Source organism: Adiantum capillus-veneris, chromosome 17 (assembly GCF_014529385.1).
Source record: "Adiantum capillus-veneris isolate H3 chromosome 17, ASM1452938v2, whole genome shotgun sequence".
Lineage (NCBI taxonomy): Eukaryota > Viridiplantae > Streptophyta > Polypodiopsida > Polypodiales > Pteridaceae > Adiantum > Adiantum capillus-veneris.
The window spans coordinates 24,633,382-24,648,668 of NC_140947.1; the positions used below are offsets into that span (position 1 = coordinate 24,633,382).

The following is a 15,287-nucleotide window of genomic DNA, read 5'->3' on the forward strand; positions in this document are numbered from 1 at the left end:
GCGAGCTAAGAGGGCAAGGTGGGAGCTGTGTCAATCAAGGGTTTCATGCACAGCAAGCATGAGCAGCTGCAAGCAGCATGTCATAACCATGGAGTGCAAGGGGAATGGCAAGCAGCGGCAGTTATGTCCAAGAGGATGGGGAATGGCAGGCGGCTAGTGAGCGAGCTGTCGGATGGTGCTAAGAGAGGCTGACAAAATCAAGTTTCAAGGATGATACATGTTTTCAAGTTGAAAATTCAGCGTCGAGAACCACTGCTGAAATCCCAGAATTACACGCTTGTGCTAAGACAAAAGAAATAGAGAGGGACAGACAAATGGTTGCAAGGAAATGGAGAGAGAAACAAAATGCCTTTTATTAAGCACAGAGGAATTCACCCAGAACATTGCAGATTGATGCATAAGTATCAATTCCCTTGTACAAATCACCTTAATGGCCATCAATTTGTGTAGAAGAATAGGAAGAGAATCAAACCTCTGATTCTTGAATCAGAGGATTACTGTTGCAATAATGAATAAGACCAAGAAAATTTGTGTGGATACAACATTTACCCTTTTCGATGCAAGTAAGAACATCCGCTTTGAATCAAGTTGCATGCATACCACCACACAAGTGATGCTTTCGGGTCCTGGCCCCCAAGCACGATTACTCCACCACAACTTGACTCAATGGAGGACTGATGCTCGCAAGAGCCTTCTTGAATGAATACCAGTACACATCGCTGCTTTCAGGTCCTGGCGTTCACTCCGCCTCGCCTTCACTCAATGATGGACGTAAAATTAGATACAATGCTGGACCTAGAAAAGGTATACAGGCCAGTGCTGGCGCCCAGCTCCCTTTATTTGACCTGCAAAATGGGTTGAAAACTAATGAAGCCTTCACAGACATGCCCAGTGGCAACGCCAAAACTCTCACCACATGACCTTAAAACAGTGCCTAAACCTTGAAAGTCTGTTATTGAAAATGTCATTCCTGTCTGCTTTGTTATTAATGGATAAAAAGGAGTTTTTAAATTGAGACTTTCTGGGGTCTTTCTTCTTTTTGGGGCGCATTTTTCTTCGTTTTTATAAAGTAGAAACAATCCCAATAGCCTCAAAGATCTATTCAACGAGTCTTGAACTCAAGACCTGTTGCTCAAGAGGGGAACTGGGAAAACCAATCTACCACACGAGAGAAGAGGAAGACAAATTTTAACGTTGTAGGAACAAACCCAAGAGACCTTAAAGATCTATCGGACAAGTCTTGAACTCAAGACCTAACACTCCAGAGGGAACTAAGATAACCAATCTACCACATGAGAGAGCGAGTGAGCGAGCAAGCAGCAGCAGCAACTTTGCACAATAAATCACTTTGAAATCTCCCAACCATGGTCGTGGCTATGCAACTTTTAGCAGGCCTGGGGTTACGCAGCCTTTGTATGGTTTCACTTTCACTTTTTGATCAGCCAAGCAAAAAAGGAAAGGACAAAAGAAAGAAAAATTTGACAAAGAGAGAGACACAAAGAGGAAGCAGCAACCTTGCACTGCTGTAACATACCATCTGCGCACTTCCATGTCATTGAATACCCAGAACGGAGCCAATGAGCTCAATGCCATGAAGTCCAGGGACATGGTATGTATCTACATATACCACAATGTCACTTGTCAAAAAGCAGAAGCTTAACCTCTATTAAAGTACAGTAACATTCAGCCTTCCGACATCAAATCAAAATTCTAGTTAAAGATGTTGCCTTACAAATCTGCTAGAGTTGAAATACTTTCTAAACTCCACCCATGATTCACCACCTGCAGTGGCTGCTGTTCCAATCAAACCCACTCCAGCAATGGCCAAAACCTGTGTAAACAAAAACATTCACAGCTACTTTGCACTCTGAAAATGCAGCAAAATCGAATGAATCACTTCCTTTTGGGAATGAAAAGAGACAAACAAACCGATTTCTTCAAAAACAAGTAACCAGATGAAGGATTTTACGCTTGGAAATATGACTTACAATAGCAAATATCTTGGAGTCCAAAATCTTAAGAGGCCACCCTTGGATTTCTTCCTTAGAAACTTTCGGTGGAGGTGGCTGCCATAGTCCAAAGTAAGGCAACAGTGCAAACACACCCGCAAAAAATGACAAACTTGCAAATGGCCAGATAGGTATTTTGTTCCCTGAACTGCTTCAAAAACCGAATATTCTCTCTCTCTCTCTCTCTCTCTCTCTCTCTCTCTCTCTCTCTCTCTCTCTCTCTCTCTCTCTCTCTCTCTCGCGCGCGCGCGAAATCCAGCCCTCGATGATAAAGGAACTCATAGTCATCAAAGAACAAGTGCGGAAGATCAAAGAAGAAGAGAAGGAACATGAGGCGAAGACATCATCGCAGGTAGATATAATCACGAAAACACAAAAGAAGGTAGATGAGGCCGAGAAATGGATAGAGGTCACCAAGAAAGCCAAAGGGAAAGAGCCGACAACCATCCCCACTCCCTTGATCAAAAGTCTGAGTCCATACAACAACTGATGGGACATGCTAAGCGGGGATTCTCGATACATTCGGGTAACTTGCCCTACGCCACTGATGAAGTTTTGACTCAAAGGACCAGACAGACCTCGACAAATGACAATAGATTCATAGAAAGAAGAACTCCCTGAAAAAGAAGGATGCACAACCCCGTTTGACTGTGGAACAGAGAGCCGACTATCTCAAAGAGGGAAAGTGTTTTGGTTGCGGGAAACAAGGGCACATCTCCGCAAAGTGCCCCAAAAAGGCACAACGAGGACAAACTGAAGAAAGGCCTAAAGAGTTCTAGAGCAACGGAAGAACATGGCAAAAAAGGCAAGATGAAAGCAGGACTGGTACCGGATTGCATGGGAACCGACCCAAGTCGGATGAATGAAAGTACGGAACTTTGTTGCGAACGGGGCAAATTAAAAGATCAGGAAGCCCTCATCCTCTTTGATGGAGGAGCCAAGGCCAACTTCATTTCACCTGAATTGGCGGCTCGACTTGAGATTACGTCCGACAAGATAGGCCCACCGGCGGAGGCAGTTCTAGCGATGCCCGCACAAGATGTAGCCATTACACCTGTCATTGGCTTTGCATTGTCAGGGGTATTTAGGGCACATTGACTTTTACATCGTGCCTTTGGAAGGGTGTGACATCCTACTAGGAATCCCTTGGTACCATAAGAACAATGCCGTGGTCGACTATCGGGCCAAGAAAGCGACTTTGACCAATGAGAAGGGCAGGAAAATTGTACTTGATGTAAAATTGAAGGACGAGTCCGTCCCTATTGTATCAACTTCGGCCATTTTAAAATTAATGAAATCTAGTCTTTTTGTTTATTCGATCTATTTAGAAAAATTGAATAATGAACAACGAGCGAACATGTCTAAATTGGACAAAGAACAACAAGAATTTCTACACACACATGCTTACTGTTTCTCAGAAGGCCTACAAGGCGAGTTACCTCCATCTCGTCCTGAGGACCACACTATTTATCTAATCCCTAAAACCACACCACCGAACCGGCCACCTTATCGTGTTAGCCGAGCCCATAATGAAGAAATCATGAACCAAGTGAAAAGACCTTGAAAAGAGTCTCATCCAATCTAGTACTTCACACTACTGTTCTCCGGTTTTACTAGAACTAAAGAAATACGGATCTTGGAGAATGTGCATTGACTATAGAGCTTTCAATAAAATCACCATCAAGAACAAATTCCCAATTCCAAGGATCAATGATATTCTTGACAAACTTCGGGGATCCTCTTGTTTTAGTAAGATTGAATTGAAAAGCGGATATCATCAAATCAGAATTGCTCCGGGAGATGTCTACAAGACAACCTTTCGGACAAGCTTCGATTTATACGAATTTTTGGTGATGCCTTTTGGACTTACAAATACTGCAGCAACTTTCAACCGAATGATGGACAGGATTTTCTGAAAGCATCAATCTTTTGTGGACACTTTGCACTTTCTTTGATGATGTTATAGTTTTCTCCAAGAATGAAGCAGAGCACCGACACCATCTGCTACAGGTCTTTCAGGCATTGCCTGTTAATAGATTAATTATTAATGCCAAAAAGAGCAAGTTTTTCTAGCCGGAGATACATTTCTTGGGGCGCATCGTCTCAACAGCAGGAGTACACATGGACCCGACCAAAATTGAGACTATCCGCGATTGGCTTGACTTAAAGAATGTTTATAAAGTTCGAAGCTTTTTCGGCTTGTGTTCTTACTATCGACGATTCATTCGGAAGTTTGCAGAGATAGCTTCGCCTTTGCACTTATTGACTTGGAAAGGAGTCCCTTTCTCGTGGGGACCGACAGAGGTGACTGCTTTTCAGACACTTACGGAAAAACTGACTACTAGACCAGTGTTGGCTTTGCCAGACTTGCAAAAGCCATTCGAAGTTTATTGTGACGCTTGTGGTTGTAGTCTAGGAGCGGTCTTGATGAAAGAAGGCCATGTGATTGCTTATGAAAGAAAAATTTTATCAAGATCAAAATTGGTAGCCAAGATTTATGAGAAAGAGCTAGTGGCAGTGATCCATGCTCTTACACAGTGGCGACATTATCTACTCAGAGCCAATTTCACAGTTTTTACAGATCATCAAAGTCTGCGCTACTTCTGGTAACAGAAGCAGTTTTCAGAAAAGCAGATGCGGTGAGCTAACTTGTCACAGTTTCACTTCCAAATTGTCCATGTTCAAGGACAGAAAAATTTAGTGGCAAATGCATTGTCTCGGAAGCCCCTCGTCTTGGCTATTTCCACGATCCATCATAGGAGCTTCGAGGATATGGTTGACCAGTACACCACAGATTCGGACTTTACGGATGTTTTCACTCGGATACACAATGGGGAGACAGTTCCAAGATATCCATACAAGATGGCTACTTGATGACGAAAACGATGTGTCACACAACCTTTGAGGGAACACCCCTGGGGAAGTATTGTAATGGATTTCATCTTTGATCTCTTGAAGGCACAGAGTGGACACAATGGCATTTGGACTATCATTGACAGATTTAGCAAGCAAGCTCACTTTATTCCAGTGAAGAAAACAGTCAAGCCGGACTATTTAGCGAGATTGTTCATTGCCCAAATATTTCGGTTACACGGTAAGCCTGAGACAATAGTCTCGACAGAGATCCCCGATTCACGAGTTTGTTTTGGAGGGCTATTTGGGAGAACATTGGCAAACAGTTGCAGTTCTCGTCATCTTTCCATCCACAAACAGACAGGCAATCTAAGATCGCAAATTCAGTTGTTTTGGATTTGTTGAAGTCTTACATCTCTAATCAGAAGACTCAATGGGAAAAAAATTTGCCTTCGGTGGAATTTGCCTACAATAACACCGTCCACTCTTCGACGGGGAAAGCGCCATTTGAGATGATTAAAGGTGCTCAGAAGGTTCCTCCCTTTCTCAGCACCAAGGACAAGACTTTTGAACTCGACAAGTACATGAGACACTTGGACACTGATTTTGCCAAGGTCCGCGAGGCTCTAGAGAAGTCTCAAGTACGACACAAGAAGGCAGCAGATTAACATCAACACGACTTGAAATTAAAGAAAGACGATCGAGTGCTCTTACGTTATCAAAAGACACGCCTAAGGAAATGAAAGGGAAAGGAGCGGCTTTTTCCAAAGCTTAGCATGAGGTATTATGGCCTTTCCAAGTTAAAGAAAAAGAAAAATGACGTCTCCTTTCGACTCAAGCCGCCAGACACTTGGAAGATTCACAATGCATTCCATGTGAGTCTCTTGAAACCTTTTAAAGGTGAGGTGCCAGTTGATGGGGAGCCTGATGAGCAACCCGAGGTGGAAGAGAGCAAGGAGATACTCGTTCCTGAACAGATTTTGGTACACAAGGAAAGAAAAGTGAAAGGTAAAGTGATTCGGCGGTTCTTAGTTAAATTTAAGAACTATCCGACATTGGATGCGAAGTAAATGGAGGAGGAGACCTAGCAGACACTCCTCAGATTTTGGAACTTTACCTAGAAGCATTCGATTTAGCCGTGTCTACTTCAAGAGATCCCGCAGATCAGCAGGGTTGAATCTGGTGCAGAGAGATTACACAAGAGGGGAGTCACTCCGCTCCTTTGTCACAAATTACCTGGATTGAATAGTCACTGATATCTGTCACACGACGGGCACCACGTGCCTAAGGAAATGAAAGGGAAAGGAGCGGCTTTTTCCAAAGCTTAGCATGAGGTATTATGGCCTTTCCAAGTTAAAGAAAAAGAAAAATGACGTCTCCTTTCGACTCAAGCTGCCAGACACTTGGAAGATTCACAATGCATTCCATGTGAGTCTCTTGAAACCTTTTAAAGGTGAGGTGCCAGTTGATGGGGAGCCTGATGAGCAACCTGAAGTGGAAGAGAGCAAGGAGATACTCGTTCCTGAACAGATTTTGGTACACAAGGAAAGAAAAGTGAAAGGTAAAGTGATTCGGCGGTTCTTAGTTAAATTTAAGAACTATTCGACATTGGATGCGAAGTAAATGGAGGAGTAGAACTAGCAGACACTCCTAAGATTTTGGAACTTTACCTAGAAGCATTCGATTTAGCCGTGTCTACTTCAAGAGATCCCGCAGATCAGCAGGGTTGAATCTGGTGCAGAGAGATTACACAAGAGGGGAGTCACTCCGCTCCTTTGTCACAGATTACCTGGATTGAATAGTCACTGATATCTGTCACACGACGGGCACCACGTGCCAGTAGAAAAGAATAGACTGAACAAACTTTTAGCACTTCAATAACAACTGAACTAAGAGAGAGAGAGAGAGAGAGAGACGACACGCGACACGGAGTGACAGAATTCCACCCCAGAGAGTATTGGCCTCAAACCTTGGCGCCCCTTTCAGTATTTCTTTATATTGCATTAACACAGTACAAGTCCATACTCCAGATTCTGCACCTTCTCCAGGAAGCATGCCAGAGAATGAGCCCTAGCCTCATATTTAAAGGCCCTTGGCCTCGAAAGCAGTTACAGTAAAAAGCCTTTAAAACTCAAAAGCTTCTGGTCTAAAAAGCAAGGCCAAAAGCTGCCAACGTAATTTACGGATATCTGTACAGCTTGCCACGTCATCAACCAGCACAAAACGCGAAAATCTGTACAACCTGCCACGTCATCAGCCAACGCAAAAAGTGAAAATCCGTACAACCTGCCACGTCATCATGTCAATGCAATTTTCGGAAATCTTCCACATCATCAGTTTTTGCGTGTGTTCGGATCCTGCTTTATTGTCTTCCTTTATGTCACTTGGGGCCCCATCGAACGGGGTCCTCATAAGTTGGTAGGACTTCTTCTGTTACTTGTTCTTCTTAGGGTTTAGGCCCCTCGGCCACATCTATAAGTTGGCTCCATTCTTTAGGCTTTGACAAGTCAGCAGTTTGTTACATCTCCCCTTCTTGAAAGGGAGTAATCGTCCGCGATTACAGCATATCTACAAAACAACTCAAGTTAGCTAAAAAAAATTCGAGGGTCATTCCGAGGGACAATCAATTTGCTCTTTTTATTAAGGAGTTAGCTTCTCCTTTCTGCTCTTTTGATCAAGGAGTTAGCTTCTCCTTTCGGCTGTTTTGATCAAGGAGTTAGCTTCTCCTTTCTGCTCTTTTGATCAAGGAGTTAGCTTCTCCTTTCGTCCAGATCGGAACTCTTGATATTCCGGCGTAGTATAATTAGCCATCACACCCATACCGTACTGATCTTCCACAGGTGTCTTGATGCACTAAAATTACATGCCCAATCAATCTCATCCAATTAGGAATATTCAGTAATTGACACATCACAATGCAATACAAATGCTTACATATACATGTTACAAGACACAACAAACAACGCCGTTGAGCACTTCCCCGAGACAAACGGTATACGGTATGAAGCTACTCAACGACTATCTTGTCACTCCCCCCGCAAATAACCTAAAGAGGTTCAGGCCATGAGCTCAGAGGACTGTACAACCAAACACTCCCCAGACCGCAATCTGGGTCGCTTGGAGGTTCAAGCATACAACCAAACGCTCCCCAAGCATTGACCTGCGTCGTTTGGAGGTTTTCTAGCATACAACGAAACGCTCCCCAGGCATCGGCCTGCGTCGTTCCGAGGTTTTCAAACATATAACGAAACGCTCCCTAGGCATAGGTCTGCGTCGTTCTGAGGTTCAAACAATACCAAAACAGTATTTCTCACTTCTCCACCCGGGAGTAAAATCACCAATCATTGAAACCAGTATCAAACCAAAGTCAAACAATTCAAATCGGCACCAAAACAAGTTCAAAACTTATACCATCCATTTCAAACAAATTTCAAACAGGATCACCAAACAAGATCAAACAGAACTCAAACTTAAGAATCAACCTCGACATCAGTCGAGCTCGAAAAGTCGACTGACTTTCCATCTTGAAACCTGCACCAAAAATTAGGGTTAGGTTCCTTCCATGAGGTAGTAGCCGAGCACAGCATGGTCCATCAGCTCTTGGACAGACAATGTTTCTTTGGCGGCGATGGTAGTCCCAAGAGATAGCAATCACACGAAACCTCCAAGGTCATCTGCTCGAGAAGAGACATCTACTGAGAGGTGTCGAGAAATTTCAAGGTATAATCTACTAGGGTTTCCATGGCAAGCATTTCAAGAAATCCACTCTGCCAGAAGTTACACTCCTAAGGAAGATGTCAAAAACCATATAACTTCGGACAAAATTTTTTCTTAAAAGCTTACCAACTACTTGGAGTGTGCGGCTTAGTAGCTATAGACATCAACATCTACATGACACTGCTTTTGAGAAAAACAATGACTCGAAACAAATATCGGATCCTTCTTCGCAAGTGATCTTAATGGCTTATGCCCTGTAAGACATGAGCGGTGAAGACGGGAGCGCGCCCGATGCGCGATGAAGTAAGGGTGGAAGTGGCTAATAGGTCCGGGTTGGAGGACGAAGATACCTCAAATAGAAATTCCAATAGCTCTGTCTGCTCTTTTGTAGGACCGGTACACTTTTAGAAAAGCATACGACTGATGCTCTGATACCACTGTCACACGATGGGCACCACATGCCAATAGAAAAGAACAGACTAAACAAACCTTTAGCACTTCAATAACAATTGAACTGAGAGAGAGAGAGAGAGAGAGAGAGACGACATGCGACACGGAGTGGCGGAATCCCACCCCAGAGAGTATTGGCTCCAAACCTTGGCACCCCTTTCAGTATTTCTTTATATTGCAACACAATACAAGCCGGTACTCCAGACTCTGCACCTTCTCAAGGAAGCATGCCGGAGAATGAGCCCTAGCCTCATATTTAAAGGCCCTTGGCCTGAAAAGCAGTTACAGTAAAAAGCCTTTAAAACTCAAAAGCTTCTGATCCAAAAAGCAAAGCCAAAAGCTACCAACATAATTTACGAAAATCCGTACACCCTGCCACGTCATCATGTCAGTGCAATTTTCGAAAATCTGCCACGTCATCAATTTTTGCGTGTGTCCGGATCTTGCTTTATTTTCTTCATTTATGTCACTTGGGGTCCCCATCGAACGGGGTCCCCATAAGTTGATAGGACTTTTCTGTTACTTGTTCTTCTTAGGGTTTAAGCCCCTCGGCCACATCTGTAAGTTGGCTCCATTCTTTAGGCTTTGACACGTAAGCAGTTTGTTACAATATCCCTTTGGGTTTCAGGAATACTAATGTACTCACAGTATTCTGTTGTATGACTTTATGAAATCGAATTTCCAAAATTGAACATGAATGATTTGTACTCTCTCATGTGACTTGTTTGAGTGCAGGAACTGAAAGACGAAATGACTCCAACATTTCGGTCTTAAAAATCTCTATAGACATGATCGCAATAAGGATTACTTAATCCATCAATGAGGTCCAGGATGGATCTAGATGCGGTTACTAAATACGTTGCTGGCAGTCATGGTCTGAGATTTGGAATGAATTTTTCTGTGATTGATTTGTCATGTGATGTCCTGTGATATTATGTGCAATGATGTGACTGTCGTCTTTGTACAAGTGCTAGATAAGTCGTATCTAGTGCATCAGTACTTAAAGTCAATGTCTGTTGCAATGAGTTATGGCCTCTGTCTGTTTTGCAAGCATAATCGAGGGCGATTACAATTCTTTCAAGAAGGGGGTATGTCACAAAGTGTTGACGTGGCATGACCACCAAACAAAAGGAGAGCCAACTCCTGAACAAAAGGGCAGATAAAGATTTACCATTTTAAAGAAGCCTATCCGACAGGCCTATTTTTAAAGATTTTAAAGCTTGCAAGTAGTACCAACTTATGGTACCCTTACCGAGGGGGGCCCAAGAGGACACAAAGAGATTAAAGGATTGATGTCGTGGCATTGTACGAACGGCCACGAATCACGCTGAGAGTTGTACGGACGGCTGCAAATCACGCTGACATGCTCACGTGGCAAGTCGTACGGATTTTTGCAATTTGCGCCGGCTGCTTTTGACAGTTTCTAGCGCTAGCTTTTAAGGGCAAGTGCTTTTGGGGTTAATGCTTTTGAGTTTACATGCTTTTGGGACTCTACTTTTGGCATCCCTTGTAAGCTCATAAGGAACCCTTAGGGCCTCACTTCTCACACCATTTGGATCCAGACTCTGAGAGCTGACGACCAATGAGAGTTGTACTTTTCTCAAAGATTAACACAAAAAGATATACCGAAAGGGACGCAAGTCTTTGGGGCCAATCTCTCTTGGCACGGAACTACGCGGAGCCGTGTCGACTCAATATTTTGTGAAGTGTTTGTGTCGCAAGAGAATCTAGACTTAGGGTGTCCAAGTTTGTCACTATTTATGGATTGCATCTCTACTCGCCTTCGCAATTATTTAACTGGGGTACAGTTTGGCCAATACTTCTCGAGTTTTGGAGTGCTTCCACCACTGCTTCGACCGTAAACATACTTTTTTTATTGGGTTAGATTCTAGGTGCTTTGAATAGTTTGGAAAGCACATAATTCTCTCATGTTCCAGCATGTTCATGTGGATTATGTTTTCCTCTTCAAAACTTCCCTTCGCCACTCTCTGACATTTGCTAGGGATTTGGATGAGCTCTTCCCTTTTCCCTGTGAGCTCTACTTTGACTGTTTTTTATTTGCAACATGTAATGTTTCCCATGGGTTTTCCTCGCCTCGAGGTTTTGCGTTAGTAAATCAAATGAAATTACTATTAAAAAAAGTATGTGTGTGTGTGTATTGAGCTTTGGAAATAGCAGAAGGGTATCTGCTAGCAACAGTTGTAGCCGTTGGGAGTGCGCAGCAGTTGAAAGCCTTAATAGGCGATGCTACCAACAGTTGGATGTCTGAAATGTAGCATGCATTGGATTAGCATGAAGTTAGGGTGAGACCAATAAAGGGGTTGTTACTGGCGAGCGCTACCATGGACAGCAAGCATCACAAGGGAAAGTAGCATAGTGGGCAAAGGATGGCTCAGAACCAAGCGGAAAATATATTGGGAATAAAGTTTCCGAGTGTGAAGCTAGGTGGGGTCAAGATGCGAGGGGTACGAAAGATGCGCAAGTAAAAGTCAGCGAGGGGTATGCAACAACTGTTGGGACATTTGAAACCGGCTTGTACTATCAAAAAGGGCGGTAGACTTCAGACTTAAAACCTTATTTGCTTTCACCCATTTAATTTGTCGCCCACTTTACCTGTACTTTCAAGACACAACAAAGGGGAGAGGGATACAAGCTGCTAGATTGCACCTATATCAATAGACCGACACCAGATTGGCCCCTAACTTAGGCGCCCCTTTCGGTATTTCTTTATTGTTTAAAAGAGGGAATAAACGTTGTGGTTCCCTACAAGCTGCCCCGCACAAACTCGGCTGAATTTCAACTGTTCCGGCCCGATTTCGGAAGCATAACTGTACTAGGACACTTCACAATCAATATTCCCACGCATTGACCGACTTTCCCGACGCATACGGGCACTTTGCAAAACCTGGCGAGAATCTGCAGCACGCTGAATTCTCTGTTATCAGCCCCGAAAATGCACCAGATCCCCTGTACAACGGTCCCCTCGCGTCCCCGAACCTCCTCGAGGTATTAGGGACCGTTTAGGGCCAAAACCCTAAACCTGCAAAAATACACAGCAGGCTGTAATTTACTGTTTCGGGCTCCGTTTCGCGTGCCGGTCGCATCCGTAGCAAGTCCTCGAGCTCCCGCACCTATAGGGCTACTTGCCCTTTGAATCGGACGAGATTTCTGGTGTGAAACCTCTCTGAATTCACCTATACCTGCGGGGGATTAGCCGCTAGCTAATCCAATACCTATGCAAGAGGCTCTTGCCTCGGCAATCACGCATGAACCCACACAACTGTACAATGGTCAATTGAAAAGCCCACTAGAGGGTCATAACATACTGCCATAGGGGGGAGAGAGGGCAATGCGTAGCGTGCAGGGCATCACTCCTGGCACCGCACTGTACATAAGAGGGAAAGGAAGCACTCCATAGCTCTTAACCTGTGACAAAATCAGCAAATGAGCCTCTTCTCCCTTCAAATTTAGGGCCACCTTCTCTTGCATGAGGAAAGTGCACCAGAATGTGCCACTTGGCACATTTACAAGCATTTTCCCGTTTCGGGGTTGCCGCCTAAAAATCTCCCAACCGCTTGCCCAGTTGACTTCACGGCAGAGTAAGAAAATGTTCCCCTTGTCATTCCAGAGGTAATGACGCAAACACATTTTCAAGTCCCAAAATAGCAGTTCCCTAAATTTTAGGAGATGCTGCCATTGTATCTTTCTAGGTCATCTGACCCCCTTTGTACACTGTAGCCACACCCAAAACTGAAATGTAGCCTCTGTAGCAAAGGATTCCACTTTGGCTAGTCAATGACCCCACTTTGGCTAACCATAGTCTTTGTCCAACCTTAGTGCTCTCTTGCCCTCAGGCCTGGACTCCCTCTGGACAGTTCCACACTAGCTATGCAATGCAGGGCAGTTAGATTTCCCGAGGGGTGTTTCCAAAAAGTGAAAGTAAATAAATAATAAGAAAGAAATCAACAAAAAGGATAGATAGTAGTCACACGCTGGTGACATACTCCCCTCTTGAAATCTCAAACGTCCTCGTTTGCATCTATGTCGTACATGCTCACAGTCAACACTGATGTATTCAACACCTGTCGACACATGTACGACACATACATGCTCTTTGTCAACCCTGGTGTATTCAACACCTCGTCGACACATGTATTGCCTGCGTGTGAACCCTGTCCCAATGACATAGTGGTAGCTTCGCACTCTGCCATTGCTTTGAGTCGCTAACTTTCCAATGACAAAATACTAGCTACACATTTTGCCACTGTCTTATAGTACACGTTGGATCCCGTAACACTTTCGAGCATACCCAAACCGACAGTTTAAGAATGCAATTACACATGTACTCTTTAATAGAAGCAATTACTGTATTCTTGACAAACTGACAAGAAATACTCACTTCTACAGCACTAAGCACACTTTTGGACATTCCATAAGAGCAATTGCCAAACTGACAATCTGTACAGCTCTAACATTCATGTAACAGGTATTTCATTTGAGCTCACTTTAAATACCAAGTACATCATTTCTTTCAGAAGCCATTGTCACAATGACAATCCATGTAGCTTTAAAACTCAAGGGGTCAAGGTAGGTTGCAAATCGAAGGCTTCAAGGTAAAGTGATAACACAGTTGGTGACTCTGCAAGTTCACCTTCTTCCATCCACTTAGCATCCATTGGCGGATAGTTTCTGGACTTTACCAAGTAACGCCTAGCAACCTTGCCTTTCACTTTTCTTTCTTTATGTGCCAAAATCTGTATCGGGACCAAGATCTCGTCAAGTTCCTCGACTTCCGACTGATCTTCAGTTGGCATATCCTCTGGCACATCACCCACATAGGGTCTGCGAAGACTCACATGAAACGCATTGTGAATCTTCCAACTGTCATGCAATTTCAGCCTATATGCAACATCACTGATTATGTCGCACACTTGAAAAGGCCCATAGTAACGCATGTTGAGCTTTGGAAACAATCTTTCCTTGTTCTTCATCTTCTTTAACCTTGCCTCTTCAAAGCGTAAAAGCACCCAATCACCAAGTGAATATACTACTTCATGACGGTGACGATCAACTGCTTTCTTTTGCTTTGTCTGAGTCTTTTCTAAGGCCACTTTGACCTTCTCGTACATTTCATCCATGTCTTGAACATACTTATCTGCTTCAAATATCTTGTCTTTTGTATGCAGTATGGGAGGAACTTTCTTGCCACCTTCAACTATCTCAAAAGGTGCCTTGCCAGTTGATGAATGCACTGTATTATTGTATGCATAGTACATACTCCACCAATGGCAAATATTGCTCCCACTTTCCTTTATGCTCTGACACGTAGCACTTTAGCAGATCTAGGACAGTAGAATTTGCCTCTTCTGACTGCCCATCTGTTTGAGGATGAAATGACGAAGAGAATTTGAGCGTTGTGCCCATATTCTCAAACAAGCCTCTCCAAAACAAACTTGTCATGCGTGGATCACGGTCGCTAACAATCGACTGTGGCATGCCATGATACTTGAAAATATTGCTCATAAACAAGCGTGCCATCTGATCTGGTTTTATCTTCTTCCTGATAAGAATAAAATGAGCCTGTTTGCTGAATCTGCAAATAATGGTCCAAATACCATCGTTTCTTGTTTGCGTTCTCGGAAGATCAAAGATAAAATCCATAGCAATACTTTCCCATGGTTTATCTGGAATAGGTAGTGGTTGCAATAACCCAGGTGCCTTTTGCCTGTCAAACTTGACCTTCTGGCAAATTAGGCATTCTCGCACAAAGGCATCCACATCTCTTCTCAATGTAGGCCACTAGAAGAATGTCTCAACCACTTTAACTGTAGCATCAATACCACGATGCCCTGCATACGGTGGGACATGACTCTCTTCCATAACTTTGCGTCGCAATGGCTTTGTGACACACAATCTGCCATGCATCATCATGAACCCATCTTTGAGAAGATAGTGTTCATGACGTTGTCCATCCATTAGCTGCTCGAAGACCCTTGCAAAATCTTCATCATTTGCATATTGTTCTCTCATATCATCAAATTCATGATGATAAGGAATTGACACAGCTGAAATTTGTGGCTTCCTTGACAAGGCATCAGCCACAACGTTCTTCTTGCCTTCCACATGCACAATCTGAAAATGGAACATGGACAAGATATTTGCCCATCGCATATGCTTCTCAGATAACTTTGTCTGTGTCAAGAAGTATCGCAAGGTCTGATGGTCCGTTTGGACAACGAAATCTGCACCTAGCAAGTA

General features: G+C 43.6%; 1 protein-coding gene across 1 annotated transcript in view; it reads right to left on the reverse strand.

Annotated features, from left to right (window-relative positions):
- Positions 1–329: 329 nt before the first annotated feature.
- LOC147436935 (uncharacterized) overlaps positions 330–15,287 on the reverse strand; it is a 53,376-nt gene continuing 38,418 nt past the window's right edge. Inside the window, exons 5-8 of the mRNA XM_086486499.1 lie at positions 1,989–2,157; positions 1,733–1,831; positions 1,535–1,617; positions 330–845 (exon numbers count right to left, since the gene is read on the reverse strand). Of these exons, the coding sequence (XP_086342625.1) occupies positions 740–845; positions 1,535–1,617; positions 1,733–1,831; positions 1,989–2,157 (457 nt within the window). The 3' untranslated portion in view covers positions 330–739. The remainder of the gene's footprint in view (positions 846–1,534; positions 1,618–1,732; positions 1,832–1,988; positions 2,158–15,287) is intronic.